The following is a 23,503-nucleotide window of genomic DNA, read 5'->3' on the forward strand; positions in this document are numbered from 1 at the left end:
GCAAGTTATCTAAATAAAATGTGTAAAAACTAATATTATCATAATACAACTTTTAATTATTGCATATGGAAATACAACTTTTATATTTTTATGGAAACCACAAGAGAATACAGTAGATTCCGAATTGATTGAACGTAAAAAAGTTGCTACGTTGAGATGCATGTGAGGAAAAATCGTTACACCCCTATAGCAGTTTCTGAACAAACTGAACAATGAAAAAACAGCGACACTCTTACAGTGGTTTCTTCACAAATGGCACACCTGAAAAATCGTTTGAGGTTATAGCGGTTTCTTTTTCGTTAGAAATGCCTATACATACCAAGAAAGAGGCAATGGTATAGTAGTAGATTGTCATTTTCACAAATTCACAAATTGATAGCAAGAAGAGTTTTTTAGTTCTAGTCCATTACTCTGGAAAAAAAAAAAGGCACAGCGTTAAAATTACGATGGGGTGTTTTTTCTTCGATGTCTGTCGTTGCACCTACTTATCAGTTGGTTGATCCTCCATTTGTTCTAGTTGGGATAGCTAGGTCACCCCGTAAGATTCCGAATATTTCAGGTGAAGGTGAACCGAATCGAGTTAAAAATGCGATGCAAAATGATGATTCGAACGAAGAGCCTGCTCACATCATGGGTGACAGTGACAAGGAAACTATGAGGAACCCACCTACAAATCAGGGGCCATCAAGTTCCGGGACACAGCAACATCCTTCACATTTCTCAACATCCTCCATGCGGCCTGAGAGTGGGAAACCGCCAGAAGATCCAAAACTATAATAGCTGTAAGGGCCTGCCAAGTTCGTGACATTTCTATTGGCCACCCGACACATGCATCGATATAGCCATGCCAACACAGCTGAACTTTAGTTATAAGTACCCATCTCATAAAGTCTCACCACAAATGGCAACCACCGAATATGTACTCAATTTGCACTCTAGTCACCAAACAGCTGAGTGGATAGCAGCATCATAATGTATGCATGTGTGTATATGTATACAGTATCCTCACTCGCATCTGCTAGTAGTCTAGTAGCACCCTGAACCTCTTATGGAACCATGTGAAGTGGACTATGAACTGTTTTACCTTATCCGGCAGTGAAAACTCACCGAATAACTCATGAAACCACTCCCAAGATGGTCTGCCACCATCTATCAACTGGTCGAAGTCTATGAGGCACCTAGATACAACCTTTCTATTGACGGACAACCCCAGCTGAGATGCCACATCCTGCAACGTGATGGTGCACTCTCCAAACAACATATGAAATGTTGCATCTCAGGACGCCACCTCTCAATGAATGTGCTGATTAGAGCTCATCCAACCAGAATCAACACGCGTTCAGCCTAGTTAAGTGGTACAATCCATCTCTCTCCAAATAAGGTATGATCCTTTTATGCAAAGGCATATTCTGTTATCTCTTAACACTGTAAATAGGGAAAATGGATCCTCTCTAGTGAAAAAAAATACTTGAGAGAATAAAGTGTGATCTTTCACTTTTAATTCTCTAAGTGGGACCAAAATTAAATAGGAGAGAGAAAGCAATGAAGGGTTAGATTAAACACTGGACATCATCCAGTTTTTTTTTCCACCGGAGAAGATCCACTCCCGTAAATAGGGGTAGCAAACAAGCCTAAACTTGCCGGACCGGCCTGCGTAACCCGCCAACAAAGCGGGTCGGGATGAAAAATTGAAATAGTCACACATCAAAAGCCCGCCTAACCCGCACTGCTTAAACCGTGAACTTTGGTGGGATTCCCCGGTGGGCTTAGGATTTGTTTGAAGATGTTCTAATTTAGTGTTTTGGATTATGTTTTACGTTTGATTGATTGTATTCTAAACTTATAGATGTTTAATTATATATTTTGGATAATATTTATTTTACTCTGGACAATATTGGTTTTATTATTTTGTTTCAAAAACTTAGTTTATGATTATGTTTATTACACATTTATAATTATACATATCTTAGAAATTATATATATTTTTTGGTAATTTATATTATTTAATACTTAATAGTAAAAAAAAAATTGAAAAAAATTTAAAGTCTAGCTATAAATACACCTACTTGGATGCATGATGTGAGAAAAATAACCACACCCAAATTAAATTCTAATACTTACAAATCTAAACCATAATTTATAATCTAATAAAAAAAACTACGACTTAACTAATCGTTTAGATATAGTTCTCTTAACATTATTTTCAAGTTAGTTTTATTAAAATAGAGAAATAATGCGTATAAATTTTTACATAAAATTTTGAAACAAATCTTAATATACTTTAAAACAAGTTAAAATTGCCAATTTTTAAATTTATGAGTCCTAGATTTTAAAATTTAAAATTTAAGACTTAAATCTTAAATTTCAAATAATAAACTACGAACCTTATTCTATTTCTAAAATTTAAGTCTTATATTTCAAATGATAAACTACAAAATTTCTAATTTTAAAATTTCACAATTTTAAATTTTAAATCTTAATTTTTAAATACTATATTTAAAAGTTGAACCTACAAACCTTAAACACTATATTTAAAATTTGAATTCTAAATCTCAATTACTAAAGGATAAACATTCAACATTTAAAATAAATCTTAAACACTGTATCCTTAATTTTAAATCTTAAATTTTAAATACTAAGTTACAAATCTTAAATTCTGTATTTTAATTTCTGCATCCTAAATATTATATATTATGTTATAAAATTTAACAACTAAAAAAAAAACTTACCTCTTCATGAATGCCACCGACAATGTGAGCAACATCGTTGAGTCGATACAAGCTGCCTTCGTCCGCCATGGTCCCACTTGAAAATGGCGCCTTAGGGATTTCAAGTGGTCAAATCCTCTCCAAACCTTTTCCTCTTTCTCTCAATTAGGGGTGTTCATAGTCCGGCTCCGAATTTTTTAGGGGCTAATTTGGTGTGATTTCACTGCGTTCAGGGTCGGATAAGGGTCTCAAAAATAGACCCGGTCATTATTTCGGGTCGGGTCCGGACCATAGCTCGGGTCACCCGAACTCGACCCGGTGGGCCGGTCATCATACACAATTAATATTTTGTGTTATTAGTGATGGATGATGGCTATTCTTATGTAGAATTTAAGTATTCTAAACCTTAATATTTTGTATTATTAGTCATTATAAGACTATAAGTTAATGTTTTATGTTTAAAATGCATAAGATTTTAGACTAATGCATAATATTGTGTTATTTGTATTGATTTAAATATTTGGTGTTATTAGACAATATTAGTATTGATTGTGGTTATGCTTTAATTTTAGGAAATTGTTGGTTCTTGTTATATTTTTCTAAGTGAATTTTACCATGTCAAATAATGGTTGGAGTCTTGGAAATTTGAATATTTTCACATGCTAGCTTACAAGAAAGTAAGTAATGTTAACGGCTCGGTTTTCACCCAATTTTTACCCGGTATAATCGTGACCCGAAAGTGTGTAGGTTTCATCGGGTCTATAGTTGGATTCGGGTCTAACAAATAGGTCCGGTATATATTTCGGGTCGAATTTGAGTCACATCAAACCCGATTTTACCTAACCCATGAACACCCATACTCTCAATCCACAACTCTCTCTCTCTAAACAAACAACTTCTCTCTCTAAAACTTTTGGTTTTAATTGAAGTGAAGAATCCGCTACTGGGTCCGACAAATTTATGGGCATATATAAATCGCTATAGAGGTACTACAGTTTTTGTAATGTGTCATTTGTGAAGAAACCGTTATAGGAGTGCCGCAATTTTTTCATTATTTAATTCGTTCAGAAACTGCTATATGAGTGTAGCGGTTTCTCCTCACACGCATCTCAACATAAATTGCTACACGCTGTAGCAGTCTATGTTCAATCCAAAATTCACTATACCCTTTCGCGGTTTCATAAAAATATAAAAATTACATTTCTGTCTACAATGTTCAAAAGTTACATTCTAATAAAATCCAAACATTTTATTTAGATAATTTGCCCTAATTTTAGCTTATTCACGGAATAAAAATTTGTTAAGGCATATTTTACTCATCATGTATCTTCATATGACCTTTATCATGCCATGTATTTCCTTTCTCATCCTTGATGTCAACATGATCATGTGTATATGTTATATGCTACATCTCAGTTAATTAATTCATCGCAAAGCATTGAGCATTTGTTTTGAGGTATTGAAATGGAGATTGAGAGATTATGATTCAGTATCGTATTTGTTAGTTTAGAGACTGAAATTAAAATTTTAATCTCTATTTCTAAAATTTCAGTACCTCCAAAAAGTAGGAACACGGGGGACTGAAATTTTTGGAGACAAAGATTGAAATAACATTTTATACCTAAAATACTCTCATTTCAATTAATTAATTCCAACTTTATCCTTTGTACAAATTAAATTAGAGCTTCATTCTTATTTCAGTCTCTTTGTCTCACTTTACACCAAATACAATACTGAAACTTATTTCAGTCTCTAACAGAGATTGAGAGACAAAAACTAAGAGATAGAGACTAAAATAAGTCTTAGTATTGTGTTTGGTGTAAAGTGAGAGACAGAAACTGAAATAAGAATGAAGTTCTAATTTAATTTGTACAAAGGGTAAAATTGGAATTAATTAATTGAAATGTGGGTATTTTAAGTATAAAATATTATTAAAATTTCAGTCCTCGTCTCTAAAAATTTCAATCCCATGTGTCCCCACTTTTTGGAGGTATTGAAATACTAAAAATTTGGAGATAGAAACTGAAATTTTAGTATCAATCTCTGGACCAACAAACATGATACTGAATTGCTGTATGTTTTATCTACGATTTGTTTATTATTATTTTTTCTATATTGTTGAATGCTAATTTTAACAGCTATAGAATAATTAAGTGTTAATTTTAACCTAACATGCAAAACACAATATGGCATTTGAATATTAAAACTAAAAAATGAAGTAGCTTAATTATGCATACACTATTTTTATCCTTCAATTGCTAATTATGCAGTCCTTCTTTGGTTTCTTTGTTGTAACAGGGGTGAAGCTGTAAAAAAGTCCATTGTGATTGAGTGATATTTACTAAAATATCTAAACTCTTTATGCACATTATATTTTTTTTACTTCTGTTCTGTTTAACTATTATACTTTTGTATTCTCTTTTGCTGAAATCCTACAATCAAACTTCAAGCTGTTGTGGATTAGAATTGAAGTTAAATTTATTTCATCTCTTTTGCTGAACAGATCTACTACATATGCTATCATCTATTCCGAGACATCTAAACTTCATTGAGCACACCAGTGAGAAAGCCAAGGAAGCTAATGTTATACAAGTGAAAAAGCTAGTGGATACATAGCTTATGCATCACAAAAACTCTTGGAAGTAAAAGGAATTACAAATTAAGTTATAGTGTTGGGTTTTAAATTGTAGTAGGAGTATTTTTTTGTATTTGTGAACATGTTGGAAAAGCAAGTATATGAATGAATTAGATTGGCTAGTTTATTAACATTGAATTCTTGAAATTAGATTGGCTGTTTTGAAAAATTCTTCTATTCTTTACTTAATTACAAATAAAACAACTGTAAAATCTGATTCAACAAGGTTTTCAAAACAACTAAAACGGTATATTGTCATAATTCCATACAAAGCATTAATATAGATGGGAATAACAACATGCTAATAACATAGATGGTAGAAAACTATGAATTTGGCATATTGAACTCATCAAATATTAACTTGAAAATTCAGTATCTAATATTAACTTGAAAATTTATGAAGCAATAATTTGAAAAGTCAGAATCTAATAATAACTTGTGAATTACGACATTTCACCTAATAAGTTCAACAAGAATCGTTAACAAGAATCACTTATTCTAATTGAGAATGGATCACACATAATTACTCTTCAGAAAATCTTTCAAATCTTAAAAAATCTTCTCCATCTGTGCATTATTAGCAAACTTCACCGCAATAAACTTTCTTCTTCCACTACTAAAATTTTTAATTATTTGTGGCTGAATTTTATGGAGATTTCTGAAACAAAAAATACTATATTTACACTAAAATTAGCCACAAGATTTCAAAAATGGCTTAATTGAGGAACAATGTGGCAATTGTTGAAAGAAAAATATCTAACAATAGCTTTTTAATTAAGTTCTTAATCAAGTCAATTACTCATAACCAAGTCAATCACACACAAACTATATAATTTCAGTATAATCAGACAAGAAGCAAACATTATTACTGAACTAGAAAATCAGAAACTCTAAACTAGAAACATCAAAGATTTAGATTACCAGAAAACCAGAAATTGGAAAAAACCAGCAAAAATCAGAACTCCTCCTACCTTAGTGGACTACCGGAAATTTCAGAACCACCGCCTACGGCACCTGGGACGACAAGAGGCGGAACCCTAACGCTTTCATCCTTGGCATGCGGCCACTTCCTAGGCCGCCCGCGACCTTCGTACGCTTGACGTTTCGGAGGTCTTCCACGTGGTCTCGTAATAGGTCTTGAGGAGCTAGTTTCTACTGCAGTTGTTGTAGCAGGTTGCGATTCTGATCCCTCCGACATGGAGGTATCGGAACTCTTCTCATCATAAGCATCCTCTTTACCACAGTCAGCATCAACTTGACATTGCGTTTCTTCATCTGCCAGGTAAATAAATGTCAATAAAGTATAAAAAGGAGGACATAAATGCATAGTATAATCCATACATGACATCACATTCCTATATTTTAAACAAAGCTAGAACTTAAACCTATAAACCCATACAGGCATATGCTTATTACAACACACCAAATCAATCAATAAAGGGAAATGCTAGGGGGACAATGACTTTGTTGAACAATATGAACAATCACCAATCAAATAAAAACACACTACATCTCCAAATTAACCCTCCAAATTTTAATATTAAAATAACCATCCGTACACTAGTAAAATAAACATCCGATATATCTATTGTTTACATTGTTTAATATTTTCATTGTTTACCTATACTTTTCCATCAATAAAATAGTGCATAACGCAAAACTTGAATACAAGCCATAATAATTTGGAAGTGGGTGAAGCTATACATGGATAAAAACAGGTGGGAACAGCTAACCTGAAAACTTAGAGTAGTGCGAATTCTGGGTGAGGAATAAGTTCATACCAGAAGAGCGTTCCATTCTTTTGTAAATGTTAACCAAGTTGAGCAAACGAGGACTAGGGCGAATCTCTTCATACAAAATAGCCAAAATTACATAGAGAACCTTTAAGATAGAGAAAGGGGGGTAAGAGGAGGAGGGGTACCTCGAGGGAAGAAGGGTATTTTACAGACAGGGCAATCAGAATACTATTCCAAAAAGTTGACGATACAAAAGCTGAAACCACCAAAATTGAATTACGAAGACATAAGAATGCTTTGTTTCGGACTTTGTATAGCGAATAACAAGACGAAGGATACTTACTTGCAGAAGACATGGCTGCATGGAAGACTGGCCGGAGAATTCAGCAAACTTAAACTTCACAGATCATTACAAAACAACGAGAAGAAATTGATTAATTAATTAATTGTACTGTGAGGATTATTAACATAAAGATTAGAAAGAGAGTGTGTTTGAAATTTGAATACCAAATGTTGGAAATTCGAAGATGAAAATGGAGATCGAAGTATGTTTCAGTGACGAAAATGATTATTAACTCTATTATTTTTACTTGCCTCCTTAATTACATTAAATTTTAAGAAATATTATATTAAATTATGTGTGTTTAATTTTTTAAATAAACATTTTTTAAAATAAATAAGTAACAAAGGTTTTCATAAAAAGATTAAAATCTGTAAAATCAAAGTAAAATTCTCAATATTGTTGATTTTATAAAAAAAAAAAAAATATATTGTTGGATATTTTAATGTGTATCAAATCGTATTTTTATCAATAATTTTTTATATAATACAATAAATACAAAAAAAAGAAATATAATATTTTGTATATAATACAAAGATAGGGACTCTAAATCATGTACTCATGTGCTTTATAAATGAAACATTTTGTATATAATCAATGGATATATGAAAGATAATCAACATAACAATTAAAAAACATAATATAAAATTTATAATTATTGTTAAATCTCATTGATAATATATAATATTCTCTTAAGAATATTTGTTAAAACAAAAAATAAAATAAAAAAAGACAAAATATTACTGATTAATTACTAGTCCTCTAACATTTTTCTAAAAAATAAAAAAGAAACAGAAAGAATCCCAATTTATATGCCTCTCACGTATTAGTTATATCATGAAAAAAAACATATGAATTAACTTTGCAAAAAGAGAGCTTTCATTTGAATTGACTACTATTTTTTAGAAGAAAGGATAGTTATTTATGGATGGATAATTGGATATAGACATATCATAGCACCGAAAATCCAGAAATTCTCACAACCTTTGACTCTTATTCTTGTATATTGAAAAAATGTTGGTGTAATACTCAATCATTGAATTTTATGATGATTTTTAAAATTGTAAAAACAAGACAACATAAAGAGGCATATTATTCTATTCCCACAATTTTAAAAAATATTATAAAATTCAATGATTGAGTATTACACAAATATTTTTTCAATATACAAAAAAATAAAGTCCCAAGATAACACATGAAAAAAACATGAATAACAAATTAAACAACCTCACCTCAATTTCAATTTTCAACAAATAAAAAGGCCGAAGGACCAAAACAAACGAACAAAAACAGCGGTCCACGCCCCTTCGACCCACAAAAAACCGCATTTCCTCGTTCCTTCCACATTACTGCTACTCACACTGAACTCATTTTCTCTCTCTAAAATGAAAAATCCCCATTATTCTCACACCACTTCCCCCGCGAATCCCCCCTTTACTTCCCCGCCATGAAAGCCACAACCTTTCGCACCTTTTACTTCATTCCAGATCAAGCCCGTCGTTGATCTCAACAACCCGACCCGATTTATCACGCTTCACCACGCAATGCAAGACTCAACCTCCGCTTCCGCCGCCGTCGAACCCGACTACAACCACCACCACCACCAATACGCGCAGCTGAAACGGAACAACCGGACCAAGCGGCCGGTCTTCAAGGTTCTCCAGGGGCAGATCGCATTCCGGTTGGTGTGCCACGCGTCAACCGTTGGCGGCCTGATCGGGAGCTCCGGTTCAATCGTGTCGCAGCTCCGACGAGACACCGGTTGCAAAATCCACTGCGAGGACTCAGTCTCCGGCACCGACGACCGGGTCATACTGGTAATTGGGCCGGTTTTACCCCGGAAAGGTGTCGCCTTGTCCGATGGGGACGTCGATTTGGTCGATGTTTCGAGCGCCCAAGAAGCTGTTCTTAGAGTTTTCGAGAGGATTTGTGAGCTCGAAGTGGAGAAAGGGTTCAACAACCCCAATAGGGTTGTGAATGGAGAAGTTACGTGCAAGTTGCTGGCTCACACTTCTCAGATTGGTGCGGTCGTTGGAAAAGGAGGAAAGAACATAAGCACAATTAGGAACAATAGTGGTGCCAAGATTAGGGTTTGTCCCTCTCCACAGTGTGCTGATAAAGATGAGGAGTTACTTCTGGTGAGTTCTTTTTTTTTTTTTTTTCCAATTGGGTTATCTAGAAATTTAAATAAAGCTTCTAACTTTTGTTTGGTGTTAATGAACCTTAGTTGATGTGAAATAGATAAGAGTGGCGGTGGCAGTTGGGTTTTAGATTTCAAATTTCCTGTTAATGGTCAACGTCTAGGTAGATTTTGTTTCTCAGGTAGCTTGCATCTTCCATTTTTTTTTGTTGCCTAATTTGGAATGGAAGTCATATGAAAGTGTGTATGTGATAGTATAAGTGGAATTATAACGTGAGATTCAGAGATTGTGTGCATGTGACACCATCTGCTAAAATTAGAATGTCCAGCTGTCTAAGTATTGAGAACAGATTGGATCTCATCTTTCACCTTGCCAAATGTCAATACTGAATTTATAGCAGTGAAATTGACAATTATCACTTTATTTCTCTTCTGATATCGGCAAAGCTCTTTTGGTGTTTTCTGCTTCTTCATCTCATTTGATATGTTAACTGGTAAGAGTATATGTGCTGTTCCTTGTGAGGATTAAGACATTAAAAGTTGCCAAAATGGAAAACTGAAACCTAGTTCAGTCACTTCTGTGCTTGTGATTTATTTTTAATAATTTATATTTTCCGGAATAACGTTATTTGGTGTTGAAATGAATGACTACATTTCACTAATAAGTGTACCTAGAGGAGGATTGTTTAATTATTTCTTGTTTTTGGGAACTTGTTTGATTGGCAGATAACTGGTGGGATTTTGGCTGTAAAGAAAGCACTGATTTCTGTATCTTACTGTCTTCAAGATTGTCCCCCATTGAACAAAGTTTCACAACCTGTGGCCACATCCACTGTTAGCTCTTCTGATACATTGTCTCTTGATCCGAATGCTGACCTTTTCCCTCATCTTAATTCATGGTTACTCTCCATGGAAGGTTTATCTATTTATGACTCTTACGATGCATCAAAACGGACAACAAAGTCTAATGGAGCTTCCAGCCATGAGACAAAAGTTACCGAACGTGAAATTGTGTTCAGACTGCTTTGCTCTAATAATGTAGCCGGGAGTGTGATTGGCAAAAAAGGGGCTATAGTCAGAAATCTAGAAAGCAAAACAGGTGCATCTATTATCTTTGCAGCTCCTTTAAGCGAGTTTGCTGAACGCATTGTCACCATTTCTGCTATAGAGGTTAGTCATATGAGAAAGTTGCACTGTGCCACTAATAACCCATGCTATTGGTATTTACAGGGCTCGTTATCTGTATGTATCTTGCACGGAGAGATAAACATGAATTTTTATAGATTTGCATGAAAACACGTTACTTGCCATAATTTTTGTAGCTAATTTGGACTTTACTTTTGTTTTTCCAGAACCTTGAATCATGTTATTCTCCTTCCCAAGATGCTGTTTTTCTTGTCTTTGCTAGAATTATTGAAGATCACATTGAAAAGGGCTTTCTCTCCATCTCAAGTATGGAGTCACCTGTAACTGTGAGGCTTTTAATTACATCAAGTTCAGTTAGTTGTTTGAGTGGCAATGAAAGTCAAGTAATTTCAGAGTTGAAAGAATTAACTGGTGCTGATATACAAATTTTGTATGGAGAGTCAGTTCCTACTGCTACAGATAATGATGTTGTATTGCAGGTAAAGTTACTTTTGTATATTGAACATTGTTTCGAGAAGTATCTAAAGGGATTATGCCTTTTTCCTAGCACAGTGTGGTTCTCTAACTATGAAGTTGTTATCCTGTATTGCCATAGGCTGATATTGTTTCATGATAAATACAAGTTGTGATGTGATTATGTAAACATGCTCTAGTAAAATAAAAATGGAATGTGCTATACCCCAAAAATCCTGTTAGTTTTTTCCAAGAACCGTTATGTGCCTTGTAAGTATACTTAAACAGTATATTCCTTGTACTTATTCTATCTGCCTAGAGATTGGTGTACAATATCATTCTTATAACCAATATAGGTCAGGGATGATCATAAATATCGTATTTTGCTGCATCACCGAACCATTATGACTCTCAAGTTTCTTGTTTTGGCTCTCGTTTGTTAATGTTTCTAGTCAAGATGACAAGATTGTGATTAGAGAGAGAGATTTCATGCAGATTACTGGTGCGTACAGATGTGTACAAAATGCTCTATATAAAGTCACTTGTATAATCAGGGATAATTTTTCACCCAACGAGGTGCCTGCTGAATCAAGAATGAAATCCAGTTGGAAACCGAACAAGGATCCTCCAAGGGGTAATCATTTTGGCCACGGAAGATCTTTCCCTTCTGGGAGGTTTCTGCAAAAGGTACTCTTTACCTCTTGTATTAACTAAGTTTCCAATACAAGATTTTTCTCGTTGATCCAAGGCTCATTTAGGAGTATTTATATGTGCAGAATGTTGCAGTGCATGCTGAAACAATCTCAAAAAATGGAGAGGTACATTCAGATTTAAGCGGGAGGTCAGTATAATGCAGTTTAGAATACAAGTTTATTCCGGTCTTGTTCTTTACCCTTCTCTATTTTCTTGCTTATACTCCACTATGCTTTAAAAGTGTATTTCATTGCCTAAAATTTAGTATTAGAGAGCTGTTGCTTTTGTTAGTTATCTTTAAATTTAATGATCAGTTTTATATAAAAAAAGATGAATACAAAGCAGATATGCACATCATCAATAATGTAGTAAAATGGACTATATAATTGATCTTTTAAAATTTAGTTTGCATTAAAATAAAGAGTAGACCTTAAGCTGGTATACCACAAGTCTCTGACATGTAGGATTTTGGTTCCTAATTATTTGATGTTGATGGATAGACAAATATCTTATTTTGTTAAGATAGCACCAGGCTTCTGATATTTCTCTCACATCTTTTGCTGAATTAAATCATCTGGCAGAGCAAACTTGCTTGCTACCGTGACAAACACAACCGTGGAGATTGTAGTTTCTGAGCATGTCTTTGGTTCTGTTTATGGCGAAGATGGTGGTAATTTGGATCGAATCAAACAGGTGTGTGGTTTTTCCTTTTAGAAAGACATGGTCAATCATAACTTTTTTTACCTATAACAAAGCTGGTACTCAGGCGCCTAATATTTTCAAAACAGATTTCAGGGGCAGATGTTCAAGTTTACGATCCTTGCGCTGGTAAAAGTGGTGGCAGGGTTGTAATATCTGGGACACCGGATCAAACCTTTGCGGCGCAGAGCTTACTTCAGGCATTCATTCAAACTGGGCAAAGAGGACCAGAATGATAGATAGTGTTTAGTGTTTCAAATCAGCTGATGCAAAAAGATGCATTTACTTCTCAGGTGCTTCCCTTTAGAGAGGTGCCATAAAGTGGTGTATATACAACCAGAAAAAGAAAAAAAAAGAACATAAGAAGGAAAAATATCACACGACCAACTTCACCTTGTGAATATGATGGAATGGTTATTCTTATTCACTCTTTTCTTAAAAGATAATGATGCTTACCTCCTTAGACTAGAAACGCAGATCTTGTTCTGATTTAGTGATTTTTCTGTCCCTCCTTTCCCTCTGTTTTCCTTTTTTTGTGTAATTTTTTAAGAGGTGGAGGAAGCTAGGTACTGTAAGTCTGTAACATTGTTAATTAAATTATGTTTCTCCAGGACTTATCAATAAGAATTTAACTTTATCTTCTTTTCTTTTTATTTACAAAATTGGATGCCCATTTTTACTGATAAAAAAGAGACAAGGATACAATATTTTCTGTTCAATGAAAGAAAAACTATTTTGTTATTTTGAATAATTAAAAACATAAATGAACGAAGTAATTCATGCATATATGCATAAAAACCAAAGTGGCCTTAACTCAATATAAACTATCACAGCAGTAACAGGATACATAAAACAAAAAGGAAATGGATTCTCTCAATTTTGTCAAGTATAATTTTTTATTATTTAATATCTGTTTATATTTTTTCTTAATCTTACTTAAAAAGTGTATAATGAGAAATCATACAGAATTGAAAAAAATTAGAAGGATTCATTTCCAAAGAGTAGAGAACTGAACTACAAAATACTTTGGGCTTTTTCGTTTCTTTACCCTCACTCATAGCATGTTCTGCTAAAAAACAAAATAATGAAGTATAGCATGAAAATATGAACTTTTATTATTCTCTGATTGCACAATGCGCGCACACAAAATCCTTAACAATCCTCAGAGCACTTCACAGCCACGTCATCAAATCCTGTGCCTCGTACTTATCTTTTGGTGGCCACAAGCTTATTCATGGCTACATTAAGTGCGGCAGCCTTGATGATGCACGCAAGCTGTTCGACGAAATGCCCAACAGACACATAGTGACTTGGAATTCCATGATCTCTTCTCATATCAATCATGGCAGGAGCAGAGAAGCCCTTGACCTCTTTGGTAACATGCTTGTTGAGGGTGCTCTGCCAGATGCTTACACTTTCTCTGCTATCTTGAAGGCCTTTGCAGAGATGGGTGTTTTGAGCCATGGCCAAAGGGCTCATGGGTTGGCTGTGGTTTTGGGTTTGGAGGTCTTGGATGGGTTTGTTGCTAGTGCTATAGTCGATATGTATGCCAAGTTTGGTAGAATAAGGGATGCCGGTTTAGTCTTTCAGCGTGTTTTAGATAAAGATGTTGTCTTATGCACTGCATTGATTGTAGGCTATTCTCAACATGGTTTTTATAGCGAGGCCTTGGAGGTTTTTGAGGACATGGTTGACAGGGGAGTCAAGGCTAATGAATATACTCTTGCTAGTGTATTGATAAGTTGTGGTAATCTTGGGGATTTGGTTAATGGTCAGTTGATTCATAGTCTTCTTGTTAAATCTGGTCTGGAATCTGTTGTTGCTTCTCAGACTTCACTCCTTACCATGTATTCGAAATGTGGCATGGTTGAGGATTCTATGAAGGTTTTTAATCATCTTGCTTATGCAAGTCAGGTAACTTGGACATCTTTTATAGTGGGTCTTGTGCAAAATGGGAGGGAGGAGGTTGCTGTCTCAGTATTCAGGGAGATGATGCGCTGTTCGATGAATCCAAATCCTTTCACGTTATCTAGTATTCTTCAGGCATGTTCAAGCCTTGCAATGCTTGAAGTAGGGGAACAAGTTCATGCCATAACTCTGAAAACAGGAGTGGGAGGAAATAAGTATGTCGGTGCTGCACTGATTAATTTGTATGGAAAATGTGGATATATAGATAAGGCTAGGTCTGTTTTTGAGGTGTTGATGGAGTTAGATTTAGTATCTATCAACTCAATGATCTATGCTTATTCTCAAAATGGATTTGGCCAAGAAGCACTTCAGCTATTTGAAAGAATTAAAAAGTTGGGACATGAGCCTAATGGTATGACATATACGAGCATTCTCTTGGCATGCAAAAATGCAGGGTTAGTTGAAGAAGGATGTCAAATATTTTCCTCCATTAGGAACAACCACAATATTGAGTTGACGAAAGACCATTTTGCTGGCATGATTGACTTGCTAGGACGATCTAAGAGAGTTGAAGAAGCTGCAAAGTTGATAGAGGAAGTGAGAAATCCAGATGTGGTACTGTGGAGGACACTGCTAAACGCTTGTAGGATTCACGGCGAGGTAGAGATGGCTGAAAAGATTATTAAAAAAATCCATGAGCTTGCTCCTGGGGATGGGGGAACTCATGTCCTCCTGACGAATCTTTATGCTTCAGCTGGAAAATGGAACCAGGTAGTTGAGATGAAAAGCAAAATAAGAGATTTGAAATTGAAGAAAAGTCCTGCTATGAGTTGGGTTGATGTAGATAGAGAGGTTCACACTTTTATGGCTGGAGATTTTTCTCACCCAAGAGCTCACGAGATTTTTTATACTTTGCATGAATTGGTAGAAAAGGTTAAAATTCTGGGTTATAATCCAGATACCAGATTTGTGTTGCAGCATTTGGACGATGATAAGATGAAGTTGAGTTCTTTATATTATCACAGTGAAAAATTAGCCATAGCCTTTGCTTTGTGGAAGACTGGTAGTAGGAAAACTAGTATAAGGATTTTTAAGAATCTTAGAGTTTGTGGGGACTGTCACAGTTGGATAAAATTCGTTTCTTTACTCACCGGGAGAGATATTATTGCTAGAGATGCCAACAGATTTCATCATTTTAAAGGAGGAATTTGTTCTTGCAAAGATTATTGGTGAATCACATTTGTTATATCTTAGCCCCTCCGCAGTCTAGAACTCACATTGTGGATGGACTCTGCTTGTATCTGTTGTTAGTTATGCTGGTAACCTGAAAACCTTGGTAAGTACAGCTATTGAAACTATTGGTTGACAAGACTGTTGCGGCTATGTCATGGGGGTTCGGCTATATTTTTATGTTGGTTGCCGAAGACCTAACACAACCCTCCTCCTTTATCCGGGCTTGGGACTGGCTATGTATGGTTCGATAATAGTCGTGTTTCCGTTAATAAACGTAGCAGAAGCCATTGAAATCTAGTGTTACACTAAGGCTTAGTTTGGTAAAGCTTTTACTTTTCAAAAGTAGCTTATAAAAGCTAACTTTTAAAAGATGGCTTTATAAAAGTTGTAGCATTTATGTTTGTTAAATCAAATTAAAAATAGCTTTTAATAAACACAAGCAACAACAATTGCGTTTGATAAAATAGCTTTAAAATTTAAAAATACTATAATAGACATAAACGCAAGCATTAAATTTGAAAATTAGTTAACATATGAGGTTATATTAGACTTTTAAATTTAAAAAAGCACAAGCCAACTTTGAAAAGCTCCTTGTTAGGTGCTTTCAAAAGCACCCCTAACTTTTAAAAGCTGCAAGCACAAGCACTTGGGTTTTTTAATTTACCAAACCCAAAATGAAGTGCTTGTGCTTTTTAAAAGCACAAGCACCTCTCCAAAAAGCTTTACCAAACCAAGCCTAATAATGTAGCAAGCAAGAAACAGTTAATAAATGGCCTTATTAGCTGAAATTAAAATGTGAAAAATAAAATTAGAGTGAAAATAATCTTATATGGTATGACAAAACTGTGGTTATGTGTAGATAAATATCAAGCATGCTCATTCAATGTCAGCAGAAACTATATTATGGATGACTAAATGTATTTAATTGCGCAATACACTAATACTAGATTTAATTTTTCAATAACCTAAACTCAATTGTACTCCTCAATTACAAACAGAAACCATTGAAATATAACTAGTGTGGGAAAAACACAACTCAACATAGATTAAGTTAGGGTATGTAATATAGCACAATGATCTAATAGGCATGGCCTAGTACTATTTTCATCGCAAGCAAGATTCTCACGGCAAATGAATAAATAAAGAATTGTTAAGGGTGCAAGAGTATTGAAAAACCAGCTGTTATATAACAAAATTTTAAAATGAATATTTACAGTATTTCTCTTTGGGGTTGCTAAAACTGTATGATGTATACAAAACAGATGAGTCTTCATATCATCAGTATTTGATCGTGAAATGGCGTAGCCAGAGGTCGTACATTACCATATGAAATGCATCATATGATATAGGTGGTGTATTCCATTGGAAGTGTTTCTGAATCTGATACAGCATGAGAGCTTTCTTGTGAGTTCAAATATATCAACAAATACATCGATTGGCAATGAAAAGGTCTAAGTACGTGTTATTTGTACTCATCCAACATCTTACTCCGACCCCAATACATACCCGTCCACCATTGGATGAGGTGTGTATTGGTTCAGTGTAAGATGCAGCATCAGTACACAACATTTGTGAAAGCTCTATCAAGAAGACAACTTGTGATAAAAAAAATTATGGGTCAATTTTCTTAGTTTCCGTTTTGACTATGCATATTGCTGGCTCTTCAATAACAATTAAGCCATCTCATCAGGCTATACGAGATGCAGTAGGATTATATCATAGATCATAGTCATATTTAAAATTTTAAATAATTAACATTCTAATTTCTTAATCGTTTCACCATGGATTTTCAACATTTTAAAACCTCTAGTTAGGGCAGACTTCAACAAGTCCTCTTTAACACATGTCTAATATTGCAAACTCTTCAAACAAAATATAAATGTGGAAAGAAAAGGAAATAAAACATTTAACTATAGATTCCAGAAATGTAGTGAGAATAGTTTACCTTGACTAAATTATTATGAAGTGACACAAACTCAGCATGTGATATATTTTTGAGGATCTGTTTTAGTTGGTATACATCACTCTCCTTGAGTACAACAGCAAATTTTCTCCAGTCAATAATGTCATTAAAAGGGAGGTCATAGTAATTTGATAATATCACTGCAAAATGACATCCAAAAATTCAGATCATGTACAAGATTGACAAAATACACATAAAATACCATCTCAGAAGCAAGAACATCAAAGTCAAAATCTTATGACATAACAATACTTGGTAAGTTAAAATTCAAATGTCACTCAATATCCTACATATACTTCTTGAGATCATGAACAAACATATTGCTAAAGAAATGACTGTTTTTAGTGGCTAGAAAAAGAAAAAAAATTGGATCTATACAAAATTTGTGTGGTACAGTTCATGACTTAGCTAGGGGGGTTGGATGGATGGAGTTAAGTTCCTCAATTTGATCCCAAGGAACTCCTTCTATACCTCAATCCAACCCAAACAATTTTAGGAAAACAAAAACTCTATTTATTTATTCCAGTTAAGAGATCTACATTTTCAAATTGAGCACATACTAGAAGCCTATTAATTAATTGATCATTATATTAACATTTCCAGATAATCAACAATCTAATCTCAATAAAATTGCAAATTCCAAATCAATAAAACATCTTATGGGTGATAAAAGCAACCAAAGCTTATTCAGTGAAAATTACTGTTTGCTAGTGTAGTTAATAAATACTAGTTGATATGCATCTTAACATAAGCACAAAAAACTTGGTCATCTAATAGGTTAATACCAATTTAAGAGAAATGCAATATAAATCTACCCATCTCATGTCATCCAAGAAACATGACGAAAATCATTACATAATAAAAAGTATGATTATCCAATAGGCATGCACTTTTAAGATGTTTGAATTGAAACTACAAAATTAAGGGGGGAATCCATTAGAAATGATGACTCTTACCAGGGATGCATCCATAATGGATAGAGTCGGCTATTCGAGCACTATTAACTTGTGAACCACCAGGGCATATACAAAACTTGGTCTTGTAAAATCTCTTTTGATATACCAGATGTCCAGTAGCCCTACTAATTCTATTGTTAGAAATGTCAAGTTCAGTGTCATTTTCCCATACACGTGCAAGAATGACTCTAATCTTAGAGTTACGATGACCAGCCCAAAATCCAAGATTAGTCCTGCATAGCCCATATTTACCAAAGGTTGAGAGTGAATAAATATTAATGTAGACACGTTGTCTAATCATCTTAAAGCATGAGCTATATATCAATAATCTATGTACTAGCAAACTAAATAATCTAAGAATCACTAATAACCTGTTGTTTGAATACTGAATTATGTATCACCTCTCCATACCATTGTACAAGAAAATAATATATGTATTTTAAATATAGTTCATGCAGGATCAATAATTAAACTTAATCTATGTTTTTCATTGCATATGGAGATTATAAGTCATTGGTGACAGTAATACTTTTCATTTCTTTGCAACTAATGTCCCCTCCATGGAAGATATTACAAAGAAGATAATATTCAGCTATGTTACAAAAAAATCAACTGAAGTGCAACTGCAGCTTAAGGTTATTTAGAAATTGAAGACCTGTGTGTTATGACCAATTTCAAGATTCAGGATTCTATTCATTCCTGGAAATATCAAGTAATTAGCAATTTAGCCTCATTGTCAAGGTGGCCATAAAAAGATTTAACAGACGATCCAAAACCAAAATGCAGGATAATAATAAGTCATTTGAACATACATATTCCAATTCCCAGTTCATAATCAAGTAATTAACAACAGAAGGCAAAAGAGCATATTATGTTTTAAATCTTCACCTGTTCTCTATATCATTCCCTCCAGCTGGAAGAGCAAAGGGCTGTAGTACTTGAGGGAGAGCAACATCTTTGTGTGGAATGAATCCAACATCATAGCTAGGGGAGCACACTGCTCGAATGGTATTTTTGATAAGAAATGGAAGCCCTTCTGTTGCTCTTACACCAACATCATGACAAGTGACAAAGAAGTGATCAGCACCCAAGGTTCTGTTCCAATAAGGATATTTGGCTATTAAGCCCTCCACGTAATTTTGGACAATTATTGTCATATTATCATAAGATGTGCCCTGCATAATAATATACAACCATGAGAAGCACTCCATACAAGAAGCAGGCACTTAACCATACAAGCTTAATATAACGTGTTATTCATGTTTCATTACTCATTGTTTCCTCTTTCAATGTGAATCCACGGTAACACATTAACAAATCTTGAACAGTTATAAACTGCCATCATCGAGTCGCACAATGTATATGGAGACCAGGAAGATGTAGCCTCAAAATAAGGTAAGAAAGTGAACATGTGAATAGAGAGAATAAATAAGCATTGAATTAAGACACGCACGCACAAAAGGCTAAAAAGCAGATCCTCAGTACAAACATGAATAAGGGAACTCGCAGAAGCAAAAACTAAGTTCAAAGGCATTAAGGAAAAGAATTAATAAACAAAACCTAAGCATAAATCCACATGAAAAAGAGAGAAACAAAAGTAAGCCAAAATAAGATCTGTGCATCTTCCATGATGATTCAACTATCAAAATGATCATAATTCCTACTACATGAAATTCCAGTCCCTAATTCTTCACCGAAGGCGAAAAGGTGATCATCAAGACATCCATAAAAACCACAACCTCCAACAATTGATAATATTTCCAACACATATTAGCCTAGCATCTTAAGTAATATCACTACTAGGTGCTAATAACGCATATCCGAAACAAAGTTCAAACACTTTGCCGTATCCTCATTCCTTATTCACAAATTAATCCTTAAAAAACCATTCATTACCATTATTAACATATTACCATAACAACACAGCTATTGGCACTAAGACATCAACCAAATGCCACAACCTTCTCAGATCTCAATAGCAACCACCACTTAAAAAAATGCCAACGCTCCCCTATCCAACAAAGTGCTACACATTCTTGTAAATACAGTTAGTAAACTAATCCAAAGACATTGCAAAAACCAAAAAACACTGAAAAATGTTTACCTTGCCACGCATCTTATGACAGGAGATTGGTATGAAGAAGAGGTGTGCCTGATCCGGATCAAGGGTTCGGAACCTGCTCTCCCGAATGTTCTGGAAGAAATATCCCTCACTGGCGTATTTCCCAGTGAGCTTCCTAGGTGTTTGATAAAATGTCTTGGGATCTCCATCAGGATATATATAAACCTTGAACTTCTCCATCATCTCCGCGTAGTTCAGCTTGAAAACCCGCGGCGAGTGGTATATATCAGAAAACTCTTCACCTCCTTCTTCCTCATCGTTGCGTTCCTTCACTTCAGGATCCACTAGCTTCACTACAGAGATCTTCGAGACCAAAAAATTAATTTTTTTTTCAATTTTTTTCTGCTGAAAAAAAAAATAAAAAGAAAATTTGGTGATTGGTACCTGAGGGGAAGGGGTGGAGTACTTGAGGGAGAGAAATGTGAAGGAGAGAAGGGTGAGAATGGCGAGGGTGAGAAGTGCACCTCGGAGAGAGAGGAGGCCGTGATTTGAGGACAGTTGCTGGGTTTGCTTCACGGTGAAACTCATCAGCATTGGATGAAGATTCAGAAGATGGTGTTTGTGTGTTTGATGTAATTGATTTTATTTTTTGCGTGAATTTGAGTGAAAGAGAGTGAAGGAAGCAGATGGAGTTCGGTTTTTTTCCGCGTGAACCAGCGATGATGTGTGTGTGAAAAAGAGAGAGAGAGGGTCGGAATCTGTTGTATGTATTTCTTCAGCGTGTCACGATGCTTGCTTTGCTGGCTTCAAGCTTTCACCATCTGATGTTGCTTCTCTTGGATTTCATCCTTCTTTGGTTCTTTTGAGTTAAAGTTAACTGAGTTGGTAAACGCACCCTTTAAATGAACTACTTAGATTGGTTCCAATGTTTTGTTTGATTTTCGGAATCAAGGATTTTCTTGTCATAGTACTACTTGCTAATTGCTAGAAATTATTGATTTATATGTTTTTTCTTGCTATGGATGACAATGAGAGCAAGTTTTGGTAATGCAGATCCTATTTTATCTTACTTAAACCAATTATTTTAAGGATAATGCTACCACAAAAAGTGGAGTTTAGTAAAGAGTGAAAAAAAAATTTTTTTTTTCAGAACATGCAAGGTTAAGAGTGAAGATTGTTTATCAAAATCTAAACCTCTTAAGGTCTAAAATAGCTAGTTAGACTTCGTAATATTTGTTGTACATTTTTGTATAGGGGAACTTATCATCAATTCATCATTATGTTTCATATTCTTTGTTCAATGAAATAAAAGCATTTCTGTATTGTTTTTTTATATCCACAAAAAACTTTTTTTGGGCTGGACAAAATATTTTACTTCAGTAACAGAGTACAGACCATTGCCCAATAGCTCTTTTTGGTCAAACTCAATAGCCCAATCTCAATCCAAAAGCGTAGCTTCTGACCGGGAAAAAAAAAAAAGATCCAGATTATTTATTACATCATTTTTTTTTGTAGTTATTTTCGGACAAAGAAAAAAGGAATAAAGGCAAAGGTTCAACGGTCCGTGAGTTCAAAACGTTTCAACGGTCACCAACTTCGAATTCGAATACCCCCTTGTTCCTCAAGCTTTCTAATCTCTGAAACCTTTCTTTCTGCCACAAACACCACTCCTTCTTTCACTCTCAGAATTTCCGTTATTACCAAAAGACTCAATCTTTTAACATGGATCAGATCCAATCAAACAATTTTCAGCAGCAATCACAAGCCCTAACAACAGAGCATAAAGACTCAGTAATGGAAGATGCACAAGAGTCCTTGTTCGATTCAGTAGTATGTGATCCCAGTTCAAGACTACTACCAACTGGGCTCACAAGACCTGAAAACTCCGGTTAGAATTTTGAAACTTCGCATATTCAGCATTTCTTTCCTTTATCTTGCTCTTAGGGTTAGTTTATTTTTCACGGGGCAGAATGAAATACATTAGGATAGGAGCTTCCAGTTTTCCTCCTTTTATTTAAAACGCAGTATTTCCTTGGTTTTACATTTTCGTAATTACGTTTACTAGAACTAGGGTTGATTTGATTGATTGATTTCCCGGACAAGAACATCATTTCTTCTTTTTCAACTATTTCTGCAAATATATAAAGACTAGAACGTTTCTTTTTATCATGATTGTGTTAAGGGTAAAGACTGATATATTTATAAGACATGAAAAATTGTTTAGAAAAGTGGTTGATTTGATTTCTCAGACTAGTGTTCTACAGTCTTTTATTTAGGTTTACCATGCTAGCCAACAAATGTAAACTGAGGAGTTAGTTGAGGATTAGAATTGTGGCAAAGTGAAGCCTAATTCCAGTTAGTTCGGAAATATAATACTAATTCTGAGTAAGATGGTACACTTTGAAAGTTCGGTGAAGCCTGTGTTCCAATAATTCAGGGATCAGGATTTATGCTTGGAAGTATAATATAACATTTGGAGGATCACCTGATGATTTTTAATAGCATATCTTTCCATGCAGGGGAGGATTATGTCATGTTTGTGAATGCGGGAGAGGAAGCTACTAATGAAGCAGACGGTGGACTAACTTTCCTTGGTGACACCTTTTTCGATGGTGGGAACGTTATGCGTACCAATGAGCAAATAGTGGAGGGTGGGGATTACCCATTTATCTATCAATCAGCTCGGTTAGGAAACTTTTGTTACAGATTTGATAGTCTTCCTCCTGGAGATTATGTGGTTGATCTTCATTTTGTTGAGATCATCAACATAAATGGACCAAAAGGAATGAGGACTTTCAATGTATACATCCAAGAAGAAAAGGCAAGTATCC

At 34.6% G+C, this 23,503-nt stretch overlaps 4 protein-coding genes across 6 annotated transcripts in view; 3 read left to right on the plus strand and 1 right to left on the minus strand.

Moving 5' to 3' along the window:
- On the plus strand, window positions 8,949–13,203 carry LOC107642287 (KH domain-containing protein HEN4). The gene is made up of 7 exons (XM_016345592.2): window positions 8,949–9,557; window positions 10,286–10,729; window positions 10,912–11,184; window positions 11,654–11,845; window positions 11,935–11,999; window positions 12,433–12,544; window positions 12,640–13,203. Exons 1-7 carry the CDS (start codon window positions 8,964–8,966, stop codon window positions 12,784–12,786), a joined length of 1,827 nt encoding a protein of 608 aa, XP_016201078.1. The 5' UTR covers window positions 8,949–8,963; the 3' UTR covers window positions 12,787–13,203.
- Window positions 13,359–15,844, plus strand: LOC107641603 (pentatricopeptide repeat-containing protein At5g65570). Its single transcript, XM_016345085.2, has one exon. The coding sequence runs from the start codon at window positions 13,655–13,657 to the stop codon at window positions 15,689–15,691; it is 2,037 nt and encodes a 678-aa protein (XP_016200571.1). The 5' UTR covers window positions 13,359–13,654; the 3' UTR covers window positions 15,692–15,844.
- LOC107642288 (probable glycosyltransferase At5g03795) lies at window positions 16,578–21,555 on the minus strand. Of its 2 annotated transcripts, XM_016345593.2 has the most exons (6): window positions 21,117–21,550; window positions 20,715–21,035; window positions 19,499–19,785; window positions 18,611–18,843; window positions 17,637–17,794; window positions 16,680–17,071 (listed from the first exon to the last, which is right to left on the minus strand). In XM_016345593.2, exons 1-6 carry the CDS (start codon window positions 21,264–21,266, stop codon window positions 16,970–16,972), a joined length of 1,251 nt encoding a protein of 416 aa, XP_016201079.1. In that variant the 5' UTR covers window positions 21,267–21,550; the 3' UTR covers window positions 16,680–16,969. The 2 variants fall into 2 exon arrangements, with proteins under 2 accessions (XP_020978392.1, XP_016201079.1); XM_021122733.1 differs by having other exon boundaries at window positions 16,578–17,071; window positions 20,715–21,555.
- The window catches only part of LOC107642289 (kinesin-like protein KIN-14R), a 6,466-nt gene continuing 5,169 nt past the window's right edge, over window positions 22,207–23,503 (plus strand). Inside the window, exons 1-2 of one of the 2 annotated variants that reach the window (XM_016345595.2) lie at window positions 22,207–22,560; window positions 23,192–23,493. In XM_016345595.2, coding sequence (XP_016201081.1) covers window positions 22,395–22,560; window positions 23,192–23,493 — 468 coding nt within the window. In that variant the 5' untranslated portion in view covers window positions 22,207–22,394. The remainder of the gene's footprint in view (window positions 22,561–23,191; window positions 23,494–23,503) is intronic. The other variant, XM_016345594.2, reaches the window with a different exon arrangement.

Source organism: Arachis ipaensis, chromosome B05 (assembly GCF_000816755.2).
Source record: "Arachis ipaensis cultivar K30076 chromosome B05, Araip1.1, whole genome shotgun sequence".
In the NCBI taxonomy this organism is placed as follows: domain Eukaryota; kingdom Viridiplantae; phylum Streptophyta; class Magnoliopsida; order Fabales; family Fabaceae; genus Arachis; species Arachis ipaensis.